General features: G+C 43.4%; 1 protein-coding gene across 15 annotated transcripts in view; it reads right to left on the bottom strand.

Annotated features, from left to right (window-relative positions):
* The window catches only part of sox5 (SRY-box transcription factor 5), a 235,884-nt gene that overhangs the window by 82,706 nt on the left and 132,075 nt on the right, over nt 1–21,103 (bottom strand). For 9 of the 15 annotated variants that reach the window (XM_056367182.1, XM_056367192.1, XM_056367193.1 and 6 more), the window contains exons 1-2: nt 14,526–14,770; nt 2,537–2,732 (exon numbers count right to left, since the gene is read on the bottom strand). In XM_056367182.1, the coding sequence (XP_056223157.1) occupies nt 2,537–2,732; nt 14,526–14,602 (273 nt within the window). In that variant the 5' untranslated portion in view covers nt 14,603–14,770. Of the gene's footprint in view, nt 1–2,536; nt 2,733–12,676; nt 12,777–14,525; nt 14,771–21,103 lie in introns of those variants that run through there. The other 6 variants (XM_056367186.1, XM_056367189.1, XM_056367187.1 and 3 more) reach the window with 3 other exon arrangements.

Here is a 21,103-nt window from a genome sequence, read left to right as displayed (position 1 = left end):
CACCTGCCACACACGCAGAGTCCACCGTGGGAGGGGCCTACAGGCTAATCAGCGGGCTAATTACAGAATTAGCCTTCCATTACAGCTCCTAAGCACCGTTTCATTGTTTTATCGTCGGTATGGGGGAAAGGTCGACGGTTGTTATCAGAGCACTGCTGTGACAAGGTGTGCGCCTGTGTGTATCAAGGTGAGGGCTCAGGGGAAGGCACTGACACCATGTCACACACAAAGTGAAAACACACTGCAGCGGGAAAAAAAGGTTCATCACATGTTTGCCACGGAGGATAGTCAACAATTTCTTACGCAAACACAAAACACAATTTAGAAAATAAAAACGAAATAATGCATACAAGCATCATGTAATACCCTACACAGTCATGTAATCACACTTCTGCACTGAACATATATTGTAAATCACACCACATGTATAGAATGTGTAATGAGCCACATGCAGGGAGACAGTCATCTTTAAACGCACACATAGTTGTGTACTCACAAACACACACATCAACTAACAGCAGTTTACAATAAAAGTATACACTGCGAGTCCTACACTATTATTTAATGTGAATCACACAGAAGATGAAACTGTGCGAACACACATGCACACACACACACACACACACACACACACACACACACACTCAAAAGCACTTACAAAAACAGAGCCATACATTCAGCGCCACCAACAATGTCACACTTCATCCCAAAGAAAATGACTCACTGCAATGGCTCACATTTTGCAGTCACGCAACTGTGCATCAAGCGGGCTCAAGGCGACGGCTGGTGGCGCGCACATAAAAGCAAAAACACGTGCGCGCCCAAACAGTAGCCTTGAACCTTCGTTTTTTTCCCCCATTTAAAAAAAAAAAAAAACAACACCTACCACAACCTCCATCTCTAAGCACCAAACTGCTTTTCACTCATGGAGAAAGTCAATTTCTACCTCTTTAGAAATCTCACTCTTTTCATGTCTATCAAATACATATATTTTGTTTCCTCATTGCTGAGATGTGTGCAGTTGTTTTTGATGGGGGTTTCAAAGGTGACTCTGAAGTCAGCATAAGGAGAATAAACAACATGCTAAAATCAAAGGGATCCAGACTGTAAATCCAATCATTTTGTTTTGAATATGCAGAAACATTTCTGTTTACTTGTCCACAAATTACTGGAAATTCAATATAAACAAGATAATTCTAATTATTTTGAACATGTTTCATTCCTGAAACTGCATTATATACCCATTTCAAAAGATAGCAAATAAAAGAAGTTAATTTCTAGCCAAGTACGTCCACAGAAATAAAACATTTTTCTACCAAAGGTTTTAATTTACTGGCACCGGGCGCTACCTGCTTCTCCTGCTCATTTACGAAGCCTGTATTACAGAGAGGGCTTCACTCCATCCTCGCTGCTGACTATCCCTGCGTAATGCTGGAGGTCAGGATTACGGTGAACATAATCTGATCTGGGGTCTGTGCCCCGGGGTTCACTTTCAACCTCGAGCCTCTCATACACAGAAAGGCAAACGGCATTACAGGGCTGAGACCCAACAGAGACAGAGAGATGGAGGCCAGTGACGAGGCCTGCACAGTGAACTTGCAGGTGAGTAGAACTTGTACATGTTTTAGGACGTTTTTTTTTTTTTTTTTTTTTTAAAACAACAGAAACAAAAATGGATGTATGTCATTTAAATTTGATTTTGTTTGTTTTATGTTTTATCTTCAAGTGAATGGAGTGCCAGTGTTCCAGGAATGTAAGAAACATGTTGATGAGACATTCTGCTGACATTGCAGCTCAAAATAAGTTCATATTAACGGATTTTGTCACTCATGTGAAATGTTCTTTGTTTCACATCTATTTGTTGGGACAATCCTGTTCTAAGTTTTGAAACTACAGTTCCCTTAATTCTTTTCGGGGATGTAAACAGGAAGTATAACGTTGCCATGGTTTCAGTGGGTTACACTGTCGTCTACAACTTGAGCTCCGACTTTAGCCTCCGTTTGTTTACATTTTAGCGAAACCACCATTTAGAAAATGCAGAATTAGCTATTAGCAGATCCTGTTTGGAATACACCTGCGCACCTGAAAAGAGCTGATTATTTTGAGACTGAAGAAACCGTTAAAACATGATGACTCTCAAGCAAGCTCAGGAGTTATTAGACGTGTTTTGTTTCCAGTGATTTTCTAAGTGGATTTACGGATGTGCATTGTCAGTGAACATCAGATAATGATGTCCTCGGGAGGTGTAAGCCACACTGAATCTAAAATGTGTGTGTCATGGCACTTCTAGCTAATGTGTTTTTCTTATATTAAACATTACTGAAATGTTTTTATAAAAAGTTTTTCAACCGGAGAGCAAAGTGATGTGAAGTTGTGAACCTGAAGCTGTAGCACGCTGTGGGTCGCACCATGTTGTACCTGTTTCAAAGCACGACCCGTGAGCCGGCGCTCGAGGCAGCGGCCACCCATAGGTGGGTCCTTCCAACCACAGAAACACTAAATGACAATCGGGCATGAAAGCGGTAGCCGTCCTTACCATGTTGAGGGGGCTGTCCAAGTTGCGGTTGGGGGGCGAGCGAGGGGACACCTTGCCGCAGTAGGAGGCCAGGGGGAGGTGGATGACACCGCCCAGTCCCTCGCTCTCCTCATCCTCCACTCGCTGTCTGCTGGTTGCCATGGTTACCTCTCCATCTGTCCCCCCATATGGAGAGGCTGGTCGCTTGGAAGACATCCTGGAAAAAAAAAGGAGGGAGAAGAAGGGAGATAGAAAGACAGAGAGAGGAGGAAAAACAGGAGGAAGAGTGAGCAATATTCAAAGGATGATATAACAGGTCGAGAACTGGAGTTACATGATGGTGGCAACAGAGAGTGTGGAGCTTCCTGTGGATGGATCTAGTTCCTGTAAATTCCTGGATAGTCCAACTCCCATTTTTATTTTTATCCACTTTGTGTGTAAACTACAGCAAAATGCTCCCATGAAGACATCTTTAAGTCCTTCCTGCAGGTATTCACCAAATCCGATTCAGCTCAACAACCTACACCAATTCTCTATCTTCCCTTTTCTCTGGATTAGTTTTTTTTTTTTTTGCACATTCAGCACATTCAGACGACAGAGCTCTCCCAGTGCAATTCCTCACAATATCCCCTTCAGTCAGTTTGTGAGCACCCAGCTCCTTGGCAGACCTTCAAACACACTCTCAGGTCTTACAGTATGTTTACCATGGGGGCCATTCAACGTTCACGTTTCCAAAAGACGGGGCCATTACTGCAAATGGAGCCCGCTTGCACTGGCATTGTTGAGGAAATGACCATGTCTTGACAATGGGCTTTCAGAGAGAGAGACATAGAGTGCGAAAGAGGGAGAAAAAAAAAAGAAAGAAAGAGAGAGAGAGAGAGAGAAAGACAGATAGTGAGAGCAGTATGCACAGTGACAATTATATGTGTTTATGAAAACCTCTGGACAATAGAGGAACTGGAGGAAAATAGCAAGCAACACAAGGGCCCCGCTGTTTGCATTTGTTACTGTGGCTTTGTTCCCTTGAAAAGAAGGAAAGGATATAAAGCCACATCTATTAGGTGAACTCTGTCTCTCACAAGGTAAATTTGCCTCCCTGTACTTCAGCTGAATAGGGATGAAGTGACTATGTGGCAATAATAGAATTTAATGTGGTTCTCAGGATCGCCTGAGTGCTTTCAGATGCACTTGTCAGCCTTGAAGCCACTGTGACTATGACCCTGGGTAATAGGCTGCTAACACTCAGTCGCACAGAGGCAACGCATGACAGGGATGGAGGGATGGAGGCGTGGATGGAGGGATGGAGAGACTGTGAAAACTGGAGGGGAGGGGTGTGCGTGTGTGCGTGTGTGTGTGTGAGTGTGTGTGTGATGGGAAGCGGCTGAAAACAAGAAATAAGCAACAGGCGTCCGACTCTCAAACCCCTCTCTACCTCTTTCGTTCCCCTCGTTTCACAAGCTGTTTTCTGCTCGTTCTCTCTTTTGCTACATCATCAAGTCTTCATCCTCCATCCATACATCGTCTGTCTCTGATTTGCTCCGTCTTCCTCTCCGGCCTTCCTCTCTTAAATTCTTCCCCTCTCCCCCCCTGCTTGTCTCCAGTAAACTGATTACCCTCTTGACTCTATTGGATTTCCTCTGGACTGTACATCTGGCATTGTTCCTAGGAGCAGCCCTGCCACTAATTCATTGCTTATTTACCTTATGACAGTGGAAAGGCAAACAATATTGAGTGCTGCTCACTGGAGGCGTTGAGGACAGCGCCACGCTACGAAACCCAACCCAAAATGTTGCTTTATCACAGGGATGGTTAAGGTCAAAATCGAATCAACTACGCTCCAGAAACACTGTAAAAAAAAAAGAAAAAAAAAAAGACTAACTTTCCACTGTAGTGATGTAATTCAATAAGCTTAATTGTTTTTGGAAGATTTTGCCTCCAAGATTTCTAGACCTCATAGATAATCTAATGATCTAAACCAGTTTACAAATTGGTGTTATCATGTGCATATTGCTGAGGAACTTTTTTCTTTTTTTTTTTTTTATCTCCAGAAAGTCAAGTTTTCAGGAACACAGAGGCTGTTTTGTTTGCTTTGCATGCATTTTTGAGTTTCAATGGGCTCTGCAGAGCTTTTAAAGGTTGTGCAATTTCACCTACTGATGAGGGACCCATGTAATACTTCATTTGGAGTTAAATCAGAAAATTATAAAATCACCACAACAGAGAAGTACAGTTTTTACTACTACATCAAGTTCTGTAAAAGTACAGTCTCAGTATTTTAATGGCTTTTTTGTACGTTTTCCTCACTGCTGAACAAGTTAGAATTTCATGTAGGTCAGTGTGGAGACACACACACATACACACACGTACACACACGTACACACACACACACAGACGTTTCTGGGAGTCAACAGAGTGGAATGTGTATCAGCAGCTGATTTCTTTATCTGTTTTTCTTGGACGCTCTACCTACGTGGGCTTGCTCAGCAAAAGCTGAGGCCATAAATGACCAGTAAAGATGCTCTATTTGTTTCAATGACAAAAGACTTCAGAGATAAGACGCCACGCTGCTATCATTAAATGCAATAGATATTAAAACTGAAATTGACTTTTGATAACACTTATTGATACGATGAAAGAGGCGAAAACTGTGTGTGGGTGAGTGAGCGCAAACTTTTAAACACACACAAAAGTGCACATACATAGAACAGAGGCTCTCAACACTGCAGGTCTGTCTGTTTACTTTACCTCCTTTCACTCTCTCACACTGAAGCCTTTTGTTTCTCTCACACACACACACACACACACACACACACACACACACACACACACACACACACACACACACACACACACACACACACACACACACACACACACACACACACCTCCCCTTGTGTCCCATATGTGCGCACGTCTGCCTAGCCATAACCCCTGCACACAGACCTGGGGTCAGTTTTGAATCTGCTCACCTCACTAATGTCGCACTTTGGCTCAGCTATAGAAAGCAGGAATTTTGTTTTTTATTATTTTATTGTCTTTATTATTTAACCACAGTAGCCACACTGGCGGTTCTAAATGGAGAGGCAATCCATAGACAAGAACAGTTACACATTAACACAGGAAGCAACACAGATATCCAAAAACTCTGCAGGCCAGAGCGAGCACTTCACTCTCCTGAAGAAAATAACTGTGCTTCATTTCATCATTCTTTTTGCTGTATTTTGCCCCTCTTCTTCTTTTTCACCCCCCCCACCTCTGCTACTACTTCCTCTGAGGTGGGTGTCTATGAATGGGGAGGCCGTTCACAGCTCCTCTCCGGCTATAAAATCCCTCTCTCCCTCCCGTTCGCCTTTGAAGTGGAATTACTATACAATTGGGCACGGCGGGTGTGCAGGTTACGCCGGCTACTTCATTTAAAGTTTGGCAGGGGCTGTCACGCCGGGAGAGACCCGGAGGAAGACGTTTGAAAGCGCGGAGCGATGCGAGGATTAAAAAAGATGAGGTTTTATTAAGTCGATAAATTGGCAGCGTCGTCCAGGTCATAATTAGAGAATATTAGCATAATTTTGCCCCATCTTACAAAGCCAAAAATTCAACATCTCACGCCAAACGCAGTCTCTAACACACACACACACACGCTGCTAGCCCTTTCTATAAAGCACAGTAATGACATTTCAAATGACATAACACCACTGCAACAATATTGCAGTGTATTTTTTGATTTACAAATCAAATTAATAAGTAAACTCCAAAGAAACAAAATTATAATCAGCTGTTTGTCTTTTCTACCCATCAACCTCTCTCTCTCAAACACACACACACACACACAACTATGCACACAGTGAGAGCTCTAAGCTGAGATTAGAGCACCACTTCCCCTTGGCTTTTTGATGATTAGCGGCTCCTCGGCTAAGTCCCTCTCATATCACATATGTCCACTGCTGCTAAGTCACTAATCGGACAGAGACGGACGTCCATTAACGGGCCGAATAATCGCCATCGATGGTGGTTAACCGTCTCCTGGCCGTCGCTTACTGTAATCAACGTGCCCATTTCATGTTGGCACGTCAGCAGCGGCAAGCTTACGCACACGCAAGCATGTTTAAATACAGGCAGCCGGCTTATGAACACGCAAGCGAGGGAGCTCACACATGCAAAAAACATTTAAAAAACACACACACACACACACACACACACACACACACACACACACACACACATCGAATGAATTAAGCAAAATGGGGGCAAAGATTTGTTTCAGCTTCAATGAGGAGTGAGTGAAAGACAAAGCAGCCATCGCAGAAATGTCACAGGCTATCACACACACACACTTACACACACACACACGCCCGGCTCTCTCGCTCGGTGTGTCTGGCTGCTAACATAATCATACTGCTAACTGCTCTTGTTAACTCCTCTACTCAGAACAAGCTTTCAGGGAGCGTGGGAGCCTCCTCTGGAGAATTCCACAGTAAAGTGTCTATGCTTCTGCGTGTGCATATGTGTGTGTGTGTGTGTGTGTGTGTGTGCGTGCATGTATGTGTGTGTATGTGCTCAGCCTCTCTTTAAATTACAGCCCATTATTTCAACTACTACACAAACATGCACCGCACAGTCAGTCGAATCCATCGTCTACAGTAAAAATAAGCACGGCGGCTAATTCCAAAGTGCTGTCAAGAGTCAAAGTGACATTTGTGTGTGTGTGTGTGTGTGTGTGTGTGTGTGTGTGTGGTGTGTGTGTGTGTGTTTTTTTCCGCCACCTTGTGACTGCTGTGAACTGCCTGCCTGTCACTCAGGTGCGGGTCTATTTGCGTGGAAATGCGAGTTATCTTTGAAATTGTTCTCTGAGGGAATGGAAGGGCATATCAAAATAGTTGAGCGGAATGTGCCTTTTAGATAAGGCGCCCAGGGCGTTTTTGCCTCCGAGGAGCCGACCGCAACATTTACATCTGTATGACACCTCAGGCGGGAATTTAAACAAATGTTTCCCTCCGTGTCAAGCTATCAGTCGCTTTATTGCCATCGCTTTTTCTTTTTTTTTCCCTTCTCCTTCTCTTTTTTTCTCCCGTTGCGTTTCCTATTCTCAGCTTTCAAAACAGTTTCTCCTCCTCGCTCTGTCTCTATCTCTCCGTCACACACTCTTGAATTATTCTCTTATTTTAACATCGACTGTCCTCCTGCTCTGTCCCTCTCTCTGTCTTCTTGTCTCCCTCTCCCCCCGGTGTTGTCTTACTTACTGTTCCCTCTTTACACAATCAGCTGTTTGTAAGAATGTCGCTCCATCCCTCCCTCTCTCCCTCTCTCCCTCTCTCTCGTCTTCTCTGTGCAGACTCTTAAGGATATTGCCTAATATCTATTTATAGGCTGTCCTTTTGAACAGTGGGAAGAGTGGGGCAGCAACAGTGAGAAAAGGCTGAGATGGAGGGATAAAGATTAAGGGAGGGGGGACCTCTTTCCTTGGTGTGGCTCTGTTACATTACAGCACTTCGAATATAAATATTATATAGTTTTTTAGACTTTGAGAGGGTGTTAAGAACTTCTAAGCGTAAAAGTTACATTTCTTAAATCTCTAATGTATAAATGACGTAGAAAATTTGTGTCAAAACAAATCTAAAAACTATTTCCAAATATGTTTCGACATTGAGCGAAACTGCGCCGTAGCATCGGAAAGTAAAAATTTCCTGCTTGTTAGGACGGATCTAAAATGCCTGCTGAATTTTCCCCGACGTCTTTCTCTGTTGAAATAAACAGTGTGCAATAGGGAGAAATTATGAACACAGCTCCTGCCTGTATATGCTCACACACTCCTATATACACACAGACACACCCTTACACACACACACACACACACACACACACACACAAAGGAGCAGACACACACTCAGCCTCACACACAAAGCATCCTCTGTGAGGTGCCCTAAATCGGCGGCCGACAGCCCAAACCGTGTTTCCTGTCCAGCTAAACCACAAAAGGCAATAACACATAACCTAATGTCACTGCTGTTAATCACACACACACACACACACACACACACACACAGCCACACTCAAACGCACACAAACACACACACACACGCAGACACACGCACGCACGCAAGCTGGAGAGACAGTCATGTGTTGTGTATGTGTGTGCTGAGGGGGAAGGAGGGGGTGGGCGCAAAAGACGTGGGCTAACTCATGTGGCCTCTGGGACTACCTCTCTCTCTCTCTCTCTCTCTCTCTCTTTCTCTCCCTCTGTTTGTCTGTCTTGCTCTCTCGTCCATTCATCCACCCAAAGCTTTAGTCACCAGCAAGGCATCGCTCCACATACTTTCCCTGTCATGTTTTCAGCTTTTCCCCCTCTTTAAAACCTTATTTATGTCTTTACACTGAGTCACCGGACAACGTGATCGTCACTGACATTTCAGCACGAAATAAAAGATGGAATAAAGAGGAAGGACAGAGGGAGGGATGAGGAATACCTATCTATCTATCTATCTATCTATCTATCTATCATCAGTTTATGGCCGTACAAAATCTGTCCGTGGGAAAATCTTGAGTGTTGCTATAGAAAAGGGAAGAAGAGAGGCAGAAAGACAGAGATGGGGGAGGAGGAGGGAGAGAAAAAACAGACGGAGAGAGGAAAAGTGCATCCGGTGGATGGCGGCCCCGCTCCCCTGGTGTTTTGCGAGGGGGAGACGCTGCATAATGTTTATTGAGCGAGGGACAGTGTTTTTCCATTGTTGTGCCAGGCCACTATTTGTGCTGCATTTGTTAAGCAATCCATAAAGCAGTCACAACATTTGTCTCACTGTCAGCGACTTGGCCTGCCCCCGTAAAACAGACACACACACACACACACACACACACACACACACACACACACACACACACACACAAACACACACTGATACAAGCTCATTCTCTCACGTAAATGACAACACACACAAATACGCATGCACACGCACACGCACGCACGCACGCACGCACGCACACACACACACACACACTCTCTCCCAGCTGGCCTCTTTCTTTCGTCCCGCACTTTGAAACTCTCCCACCTCGGCCCAAATGGTCTCCTCCTTTTTCCTCTGACCCCCACCCCCCCATCCCTCCCTCCCTCTCTCTCTATCTCCCCCACCCCTCCCTCTCTCGCGCGCGCTCTCTCTCTCTCTCTCTCCCTCCCTCACTACCTGGAAAGACAGAGGTTTCATTGTAGCGCTCTGGGAGGGAGCTCTGAGCCTCTAACACTGTCTCCTATTGTGGATTGGAAGGATGGTAAATGGGGTGTGTGTGCGTTTCTGTGAGTGTGTGTGTGTGTGTTTGACAGACAGAGAGAGAGGGAGAGAGGGCAAAATAGTGAGATCAGTGTAAGACAGGATACCTAGATTGATGGAAAGCTGAAGAAATGGAAGTATTAGGAGGAGAAGAAGAGAAGGAGACAACAAGGGATGTGAAGTGTGAAATCCTGGATGAACACACACACACACACACACACACACACACACACATGCGTGCACGCAGCTGGAGTTTTCCTGCCCTGTTGACAATGCAATACCTCTGTCTGACCTTTGACCCCTCCCCTGCGACCTCATGTCATATGACCAGACTCTAGTTACCCTGGAGGGACACTTCTGTCTGTCTGTCTCTCTCTGTTTTTCATACACACTTTCTCTCTCTTTGTCACAGTCACTTCAAACACCCCATCACTCTCTCACTTTTATCCCCCCCCTTCCCCCTCCTCCCCCATCCATAAACAACAACAACAACAACAAGAGCAAATGAACCCTAATATTCCCCCTCCCTTTCTTCTATTGGCTATCGAAAAGGGTCAGCTGATCGCACCGGGGTGGGAGGTCGTGGTGGGAGAGAGTTGGAGGGGTGAGAGTGTGCTGAGAGAGGGGAGGAAGTGGGGAGGAGGTAGGGGGGTGTGGGGGTTGTGGGGGTGTGGGTTTAGCATTCTCCTCTGGTATTTTTCTGTCTGTCGTTCTTTCTTTCTTGCCCCCCTCTCGCTCCGTGGATGGAGACACGGTTATCAAGGCTCTCTGGGGACAGACAATATGGCCCAGACAATGGCCTCCAGTCCGAGGTGGTGGTGGTGGTGGTGGTGGGGGCGTGGGGGTGAGGGGTGGAGGGGTGATGGAGGGAGCGCGAGCAAGAGAGGGAGAGGGTGAGAGAGAGAGAGGGAGGCCAGGACAGGGCCACAGGGGAAGAGAGGGGCAGAATGGCGCATTAGTTTGCAGAGCACGGACACTCTACTCAATTACTCTACTCTCTCTCTCTCTCTCTCCTTTACAGACACACACATTCTCCCCTTCCTCAAACACACACACACACACCACTTTAATCTCGCCCTTTTAAATGAAGTACAGCGACACTTACACTGGAAGCAGAACTGCTCACTTAAATTAGAAACAAGTTTTTATCACCGGCCACAAGAATTTGTCTTACAAAATAAAAGCCAATAATTATTCAAATAAATACAAATAAACAGGGGTGGAATACACATTTAGTAGAACCAGTAACATCACGCTATGAAAATACTTTTACTTAAGTATTAGATGAAAGTTTGAAAAGTTAAAGTACTAATTATGCAGAATGTTTTTATTGTTATACTCTATGTATGTCATAATAATTATTAATACTGATGCATTAAAGTGTAAGCAGCATTTTATTGTTGCACTGGGTCAATCTGGAGCTTATTGTAACTTCTTCATATACTACTAGGTAGTTTAATCTGTAACAATGCATTATATTCCAGGAAGAGATAATTGTTTTTATATCAAATGTTAATTTGAAAAATAACTACAGCCGTCAAGTAAATGTAGCAAAGACGACAATGAGTAGAAAGAAATGTGTCAGAGTACAAGTACGAAGAGCAGAAAATAATTCTAAAGTAAATCACAAGTACCTGTAAACTGTACGTGAGTGCAGAATGTGACTAAATAAACTTCCTCTGCTTAAAGAAAATAATTTTTACAAATAAAAAAACTGTTTGTCTCAATGAAAATTAGTCAAATGCTTCAGGCTGCTGCCGCCGTCCGTGTTGCTGAGTGCGACGCAAGTAATGTCAGATTGTATCAGATTGTGTCCTGCTTAAACCGTTCAAAGTGTTGACACAACCCCTGTTGACTGCCCCCCCCCCTTCAAACTTACTGACACACACACACACACACACACTCACACACAGACAAACACCCTAATAAATGTAGGAGACAAATGGAAGGGTGTGAAAATCCACCACTGCCTTAACACCACATCGACAGAGACCTCTTCCTCTCCTCTCTCCTCCTCCTTCACCTCTTCGAGCCCCCCTCCTCCCGCCCACCCCCAAACACCCCCTTACCACCTCCCCCCTTACCCTTCATCTCCAGCACTCTCACTTTTCTGTAACCCTGCTTCTTCTTCTCTCCATCAGCGAGGAATGTGTCAGTTTGACCACATCGTTTCTTTCCCTTCATCTCTCCATCCGCTGCCACGGCAGCTCCCTCAAATGTCTCTGTCTTCTCGTCTGCGTTCAGGTCTCTTTAGCTTTGGCGTTCTCCGTTTTTCTCTCTCTGTATATTTTCTGTTCTGTTTGTGTGAACAGATGAGGCCATGTTGGTGAAGGCAGCCTGTTTCCACTGTTTTCAGCTTCGACTGGAAATTTTGATACACAGCCGAGCGTTTAGAGAACCAAAAAATACTTTCAATCATGAAAAGCATGATTGGAATATAAAATTACAATAGAATACAATACAATAGAAGAATACCGAAGCTCTGTCAAAGAAAAAGGTGCATTTTTAGATGGGACAAAAATCTTATCACAAGACTTTTTTTGACTTAAATAAAATGAGAATTAAAATGTGTTTTTTTTTTTTAACCCTCGAGGTAGATGACTCATATTTGACAAATAAAAATATGAAAAAATGTCAGTTATGATTTCTCACTTCTAAAAAAAAAACTACATATGAAACAAATAAAAGACAAACCATCCTCTAAAACTCTACCAAACTCTTCTTCATCAGCTTTTTTTCCATCAAAAGTGACTCCAAGTGAATTTTAACAACTGTATGATTTAAGAAAAAGAGAAGAAGAAGAGGACGAAGAAAAAGGGGAAGAAGTGAAGAAAAGTAGAAGAAGAGGAAGTGTGATGAGGAGATAAAGAGTAGGCACGGGTGAAGGAGGCGAGCGGACACTTACAGAGACGCAGGAACCGAGTGCATCGCGACCACCGAGGCTGGAGCACACACACACTGGCAACTCACGGATTGGAAGATACCCCCTCTCTCACTCACTCGCCCGCTCGCTCGCACACATACATCCATCCACATATGAACACACACACACACACACACACACGCACACACACACACACACACACACACACACACACACACACACACACACACACACACACACACACACACACACGGCCAGAGCCACAATGATGGAGTGCATTACTGGAAAGCAAGAGTTTTAAGCGCTCTCCTCCTAAGTCATTGTAATCCCTGCATTTATCTCCATACATTCTGCTTTTCGGTGTAATCCTTTAAATTTTTAATTCCTCCTAGCTGTTGTTATCTTTTTTTTTTCTGTCTCTCTCTCTCTCTTCAACCACTTTACCAGATTGAACGGTTTATTAATAACACATTTTTGCCACATCTAAATGTGTTCTTAATTCAAGGGGCCCCTGAAATCCTCCCGAACCCACCCCACCGACCCCAGTTTATCTCGCGGAGAAAAAAAAAAAAGATTACTTTCATCGGGCAAAACAGAGCGCTACTTTAATGCAATAAAAGTCAAGCAGGCGAGGGGAGAGAGGTGTGTGTGTATGTGTCAGCGCATGCAAGTGTGTGTGTGTGTGTGTGTGTGTGTGTTTTAGTATTAAAACGCTGGGGTATTATAACATAATCTGTCTCTCACAGCATTAGCATCAAACAACCATTATTCCACAGGCAAAAAGCACTTGTGTTGACAGTGTCAGAAAAGGGCAAGGTTAGAGGGTTCACACCTCTAAATGACGCAGGCGCGCACAAACATCAGAGGAGCACAGTGAGATTAACATTAGCATAAGGCAAGAAAAAAAACAACAACACCATGCAGATAGACAATAGGATTACTGAGGGTTTGCATGTGTTGAATTTGGATTAAGTGAAAAATAAATCGGAAATAAGTAAATTTTCAAAGAAGAGCCAGAGCAGGGGGGCAGGGTGTAAACATTTCAATTTCGGGCTGAAAAAATAATTTATTTGGAGTCATTCCTCTGTTACTTTTTCAGTGTTTAAAAATATAGAAATTCTCTGTGTATTTTGGACTTGTTGATAGTGGCTTAAAATGTTCGGCTCTTACAGAAAGAGACACTGAAAACTTGCTAAAGCAGAAGTAAATAAAGTTGTGGTGAGTAGTGGAAATGAGATGATGAAGGGATCACACATTCTGACTTTGACACACACACACACACACACACACACAAACATCTCTCTCTCTCTTTAAGAGTCTCTTTGTCTTTCACATACACACACACAAACACTGTTTTTAGCAGTTTGTATATGGGGTAGTGAAGTGCATGAACACAACTTCAGTCAGGAGGGACAGAGGAGGAAAAAGAGAGTCATTTCTGTAACTGCTGGGACAAACACATGCATGAATAAACACACACAAACACACACACACATATAATGCCTGCTTTGCCCCAGCTTTGCATATGGTATCTCTCCAAAAACCAAAATCAATCATCAACTCTCCTTTACCATCTCTGACTCTGTCACACACACACACACTCTCTGGCTCAAACTCAGCCAACTCGCGGAGACAGTTCACATGTTAAACACACAGACACACACACACACACACACACACACACACAGACTGAGTCTTCTCTTCTCAAACACACATATCTTTCTACTTTATCCTCCTATCCTCCCTTTAGCTTCTCCTCCCTAACGCTGACGCGCTCCGTCCTGTCCTCTATCTCTGTCATCTGTGTGTGAATGTGTGTGTGTGGGTCTGTGTAGGAGCGTGCATGTGTGCGTGAGAAAGCGTCACGTACCTGTTACACTCCTGAGGTAGCTCAGGCTCAGTGAGCATGCTGGAGTAAGGGTCCGTCTCTCTCGACAACAACAACATAAAACAGTCCCACAATGCTCAGATGAACGAGGTTAGTCTCCCCAAGACAAGACGGGATAGAAGTGATCCTTCAACCTCTCACACACGCTGCTGATTCTCTCTCTCTCTCTCTCTGTCTGTGTTCCTCTCTCTCTCTCTCTACTCACACACTTTCAGCCTCACACCCTCTCTCTCTCTCTCTCTCTCTCTGCCTCTGTCCCTCCTCTTCTCCCTCCCTCGCTGTAAGCTGTGAGATCTAGGCTCAGCTCTTAAAGGGCCAGCAGCAGAGCCTCTTTCTCTTTCGCTCGGTTTGTGTGTGTGTGTGTGAGAGAGAGTGCAGAGGGGAGGGGCCATTTGACCAGAGGGCTCGTCACTCCCTGCTCGTGCAAATGCACAGCAGTGCTGCCCCCTTCCACAAGTCTATCTCCCTCCCTCTCTCTCTCTCCGTCACACACACACATACACACACACACACACACACACACACTTGGTTTTCACACACTCAACAGTTACAGATCATGTAGACACACTTCAGAGTGATAAGGCCACTGCAAGCCCTCATGCACTTTATTATGCAACATGAGGGGAATTAATCAATATGGTGTGAACTACACTGAACTATATGAAAGACATAAACTAGACAGACTATCTCGTTTTCACTAGTATGTTCTATAGTTTGTAGTTCTATAGTATACATGCCTTGTCTAAGCAGGATGTGAAGAGGCCAAGTTTGCTCATTAACTACCTCGAGTTAGCAGATAAAATCCTCACCTGCAAAGAGCAAAACGTCTGTAACTTTTCTAAAAGGTTAAGATCACGTTTTCCTTCTTTCAGGTGAAATGAAATGTTATGTCCGACCAAAACAAGACACTCAACTTACAGCCTCACATAAGAGAGAAAAGCATCACGTTATCTACTTTGAGAGGCTTGAACTGGTAAATATTTGCAATTATTCCTCAAGTAATGACTTAAATTTCGAGTATCAGAATTGTAGAAGATTAATTTTCCGTTCATTAACTAATCGATTATTGGGTTTGTATTGCTGATTTAATATTAAAATTTGAAGTAGAGACATGTGGAAACATGCCGTTAAGAAGGCCGATCATTTCGCTTGTTTAGACTGAACCAAAAAAAGCTGGCTGCAGAACAAAAATGTTTAGCTAGCATGCCAGAATTCAGGAATCAGAGACAATAACGTGTCTCCATTTTACACAGGCGTCAATCCAGCTGTGTCGGCATAAAGGCGGAACAGCAAAGCCCCCTCCCCATTCCATGTTGGTACCTTTTCTACAGAACGGCGAGGCGGAATACAGGCAGAACATTCCCACCTTCAACAGGCTGCGTGAGTCATCTTATGGCTGAACTCAAGTATATGAGTAGAAAGATGACTGGCTGTACTTCCTGTACTTGCATGAACAATGCAGCTCATATGATGTTTTAGTTTAGTGATAGATACACCAGGTGATTATTGGATAACGGGAACCGTACTAGACACTAACACAGTGTTTCAGAGCCTGGAACAATGCTGTATAAAGCTGTGGGTCTGTATAATAACACAACATTTCATAGTTTTCATGGGCAGAACAAAGAAAAAAGAAGCTGAAAGTAACACTTTTTACTGCATTTTTCAAATGCTTTGGACTCATTCATGCTTAATGGGTTAACTTGTGTTGTTCCAGCCTCTTTTACTGTCCCTTTGGTTCCACCATGTTAGTAAAGTGAAGCCGTTTTGTGCTCCACTCTGACACACATCATGCTTTTCACATGATTGGCTTCGCTAACAAAATGGAGAAAAAAAAGAAGAAGAAAAAAAAAAAAAAACAGTGGACGTGAAACAAACCTTGAAACAAGATTAATAAGGTATCCCAAGCTCGGAGTGAAATTCCTTCATGGGTTGCTGAATGCTCCACAACACTGTCCAGATGGGTTAAATCACATCTCTAATGCATTAAAACAATATTAATAATGCATCTCAGCATGTTATTACTATTTACAGATTGCCATTATGATTCAACAATGATGTGATTCAACAATGATGTGAAATCTACTGAACCTGGATTCAGGAAACAAAAAATAGAAACTTTACTGCCATTATCTTTGTCAATCTTAAGAGAAACGTCACTTTATAGCTCTAACCAGTGAGAAGCAGATTTTAACCCACTTTATTCATCCATCTCTATCGATTTGTTCCACTTTCATCCTTTCTGTCTTTCCCTTTTTTCCATGTTTAAATATTGTTATTCTAAGATCTGCAGTGTTAATATGATTTTTCTATTCCAAGGACAAGCGTTGCAGGTACTGAAAATAGTGCACGTTCCCAAGCCAATCCAAAGTAGTTGGTCTCCATGGCCATAGTTTGACAAATGAGACAGAATAAAAGCTTTAACAGACTTTAATCTCCCTTCGTTTTCCTTTGGTTTGATGCAGTGAGAGGGAGACGTTTGATTCTGCAACATGGAACAGTTTCGTTACAAGAAGAAGACAGCTGAACACTTTCAACAGAACATATGCTGAAGCTCACATGCATGAATGAACGCATGCACAAACACACACACGCGCGCACACGCATGCGTGCACACACACACACATATACAGGAGCACTCACAAAATACACAAACTGACTGAATCCTTCAGCGATCACCCACATCCATTGTGTCCTCAGGTATACGTACTGTATGTGTATGTGTGTGTGTGTGTGTGTGTGTGTGTGTGTGTGTCAGTAGTGCATGCTGCTTTCAGCCCTTAGTGCTGTCAGTCACTATTAAGGGTGTGTGGTCTACGTGTCACACATACGGCCAATCCAGCTATTGTTCTGGAGAGTGCAGAGAAAAGCAGAGCTGACAGACTGCCACTTCTGTGATACTTTAACACACACACACATACACATACACACACACAGGAAGAAGGAGAGAAAGCAAGCCTTGTCACTGTAACTACTGTAGACAAACAGACACACACACAGCATGCATACGTTCCATGAGAGCACATTAACACACACACACACGTATTAGACAAAAACTTTTAACATTTTTCAGATGCCGACAAAATAATCTAATCACAGTCAATTTGGTGTCCGCTCTGGAGCTTTAAGTCGCATCACACAGTCTTCTTTCGTCCAAGTTACCTTAAAAGTTGAGATTGAAAGTTCATTCTTGAACTTGGAAACATTTTACAAAACAATCTCACCCAAAGGTTCCGTTTAATCCATTTACTCTGTGCAAGGTCAATAATGAACTCTCAACTTTTAAGCCAAAATGGATAAGAACTGTTCAAAAAAAAGGAAATTTGAACATCTACTACTACATCATTCTCAGAAGTTGCCTCCCCTTGCTTTGTGTCCGAAGCAAGGTTATAGTGGAAATTACTTCTTTGAACAAGTCATTGAAACATTCGGAAAAAAAACTACCAGTGTACCACAACTCTTTCAAAGTCAACTGGAGACGCTGAATTTCCAAAGATACCGAAGTGAGTCAGGCAAATGGATAAAATGATATTTACCCACCCAATGTAAATATGATATAGTCTCCTTGAAGAGTTGAAACAAGCTGATATGTGTGATACTGCCAGACAGTGTGTAATAAGTTAAAGGGTAAAGAAATCTGGATGTTAAAGGGAAACTCCGCTGATTTTACACATTAAAGTCCGTCTACAGGTCTCGGGGAGGGGCTTCAGAGGGAGCTGCGTGCAGTCAGGCCAACTGCCTCAAGTGATGTCACTTGAATCAGCGTTGGTTTGGTCCGAACACTACAAGTTTGAAAAAGAAAAAAAAAAAGTGGCGGTGTGGAGTGAGACGGAGGTGATCTTATTAGACCTCTGCAGCTCCTCATCTCTGCTCGAGGCTACATTAGCCGCCACTAACATAACACACCCAAATTTCCAACTGCCAGGTAATGACAAGGAAGAAGACAGCTCGGAATTAAAAAGAAGATATCTCAGGTTCTGCCGCACCAATTCTGATCCTTGTTTTTTAACTGTCCATTGTGAGTGCAATCGGTAGTGCACTCTTTAAAGGAGGAAGGTCATCTCACCCCAGCACTTTACCTACATATTAACCCATGCACCACCAATCAATCATTACATTGTAAAATATTTGTTGTTGTCTGGTGTGAACTGTACTCAAAGAGTCAGTTTGACAGTGATGGCTGGTTTGACTTCAAAGGGAGGGATGTCCTCTTTTTGTTAGTTTTGGATCACAGAATGTGATTCAGGCATTTAAATATGAGACATTTTTTTTCAAAAGCAACAGGTAGTTGAGAAACGTGAAATCGACTTGCACTGATGTGACCCCATTATACTTTTAATTGTAGGAAAATACCTCTCTCTCTCACACACACACACGCAGAGAGAGAGAGGCTATATAGCAGACTCTGTTAACAAAGCGACAAGTTCCCCAACCTGAACGATGGGTCATATGTCCCTGTGTGTGTGTGAAATTGTGCCTCTACGGCGGTCGTCATGGTTACAATAATAACCACACAGTTAAGCTTATGGAACAGTCTCAGTTTGGTTAGGTTTGGGCACAAAAACTACTCTGTTAGGTTTCAGGATAGATCATGATTCAAGTTAAAATAATGGAACCTCCTCAGGGTGAGAGGACCTTTGTCATCATGGTTACTATAATAAACACACAGTTATGGTTGTGGAACAGTCAGTGGTTAAGAACAACGACTATTCACATGGGAGATGACCAACAGTCTCCTGTGGAAAAGCTCTGTGCCGGCACAGACATTTCTTACAGGACGGTCTCTAAGATATGAATTCACTTCTTTACATTGCTTTTGTTTACACTGAATATATATAATTACATACATATATTTGTGCACGTGTACGCATACACTCACACACACCCACACACACACACACACACACAGACTAAGCACGCATCCATGCCGACTTCTCCTTCTGCTCTCTATAAGGCAGCAATATGAACATGTCAATGTCACCAACAATCAGTGGCATTAGTTTTCTATTTACCTAATCTAATTCATGGTCAAATGGAGAGAATACACTGGGAGGGCTAAATCTAATCGCATTCCTCGACTAAATTGAGCCCCGATTGGAAACGGCATCTCTCCTTGACCCCGTAAACAGCTGCAAAACCAATGATAACCTCATTTGTGCATTACAGAAACTTAATTTCTCCATTATGCGGCTGAGTCGGCAGCAATCGGTCAACATAACGCAGCAGCGCTGACCTGGGCACACCCCTTGGCCTGCTCCCCCCTCCCTGCTACAGACAGCTGAGAGAACGGGGATGAGGCTTGTGTTTGTCATTACCTTTCACACAATGGGTACGGCTAATAGTGGCCTTCAGAATTTACTTTGCAATGAACTTAGCAATGATTCATTTTGATTTGACAATGGATACTATAGTAAATTGAGACGGTGCAGCGGGCAACGCATACGCACAACGAATGTACCGATTCTACCGATAATATGTAGAGGTTTTTCATGAGCTTATATCGGACCCTCCGACTGAGGGTCAGGGTTTCTCAGCAATGCTGCAAAGAAAGAGCATTTGAAGGAACAGAGAGAGGGGATGAAGGGAAGAAATCTCTATATAAATATATATATATATGTATCAAAACATCTTCCTGTGGTATACGAATGAATGAACAAGGCTGACGGATTGTAATGTGTTCAGTGAGAGAACAGTGAGTGTTTCACCTGGTCTGAAACAAAAGAGGCTTGTTAAGTGATTCATAGGTTCATAATCGGAGTTGTGTTTTTGGAGAGGCTGGAGGGAGGTGACACAAGAAAGATGGAGGGAGAAGGTATCACAAAGCTGCTCGTATGCGGACAGGATATACACACACACACACATGCAGAATTGAACACTGTAGCGGAGAGACAGGAAAAAAAATACCCAGAAGGAACAGCAAATATTCACAGTGCAGCAACTACACATACACATGTTCATGTTCCAAAAAAACACACTCTCATTCACAAACAGCAAAAAAATCACGCAGAAAAGCAAACATGTACACACAACACACACACACACACACACACACATAAAGTCCATTACAATGAAACCGTTGATGGGAGGCCCCTGTGTCGGGACCCTAACAGCTGTAGTGCATTAGGGGCCGACCATGAGCAGGGGCAGGGAGAGACCGGCAGTAAACAATCCCAAAGCCTGGAGACACACACACATACACACACACATATACATATATAGTCACACACATCTTGCACACATTTTCACAAACATTCACGGGCCATATTATGCAAATGTGGAGACACACACATCAGACACAATGTGGCAAATCAGTAGTTATGGACCTAAGAAGGTTTTCAGTGGAAGAGCAAGATCACATCTACAAAATGATATTGTTTGCATTTAAATTGGAGAGAAATGAGCGAGCGAGGGTTTGTTGAATATTGCTGCTCTGTGATGTTGTGAATCAAAATTCTAGGACAGAGGAGCCCAAAATTTGGCAATGTTTTTTCGATTTTCGCTCGTAGCCATTTACAGCAAGACGGAATGGAAATGTTCATCCATTGGGTAACGAATGAGTG

The sequence above is a fragment of the Seriola aureovittata genome, chromosome 22, assembly GCF_021018895.1.
Source record: "Seriola aureovittata isolate HTS-2021-v1 ecotype China chromosome 22, ASM2101889v1, whole genome shotgun sequence".
Classification (NCBI taxonomy): Eukaryota; Metazoa; Chordata; class Actinopteri; order Carangiformes; family Carangidae; genus Seriola; species Seriola aureovittata.
The sequence above is the reverse complement of the archived record's forward strand: the minus strand, read 5'-3'. Positions and strand labels throughout refer to the sequence as shown.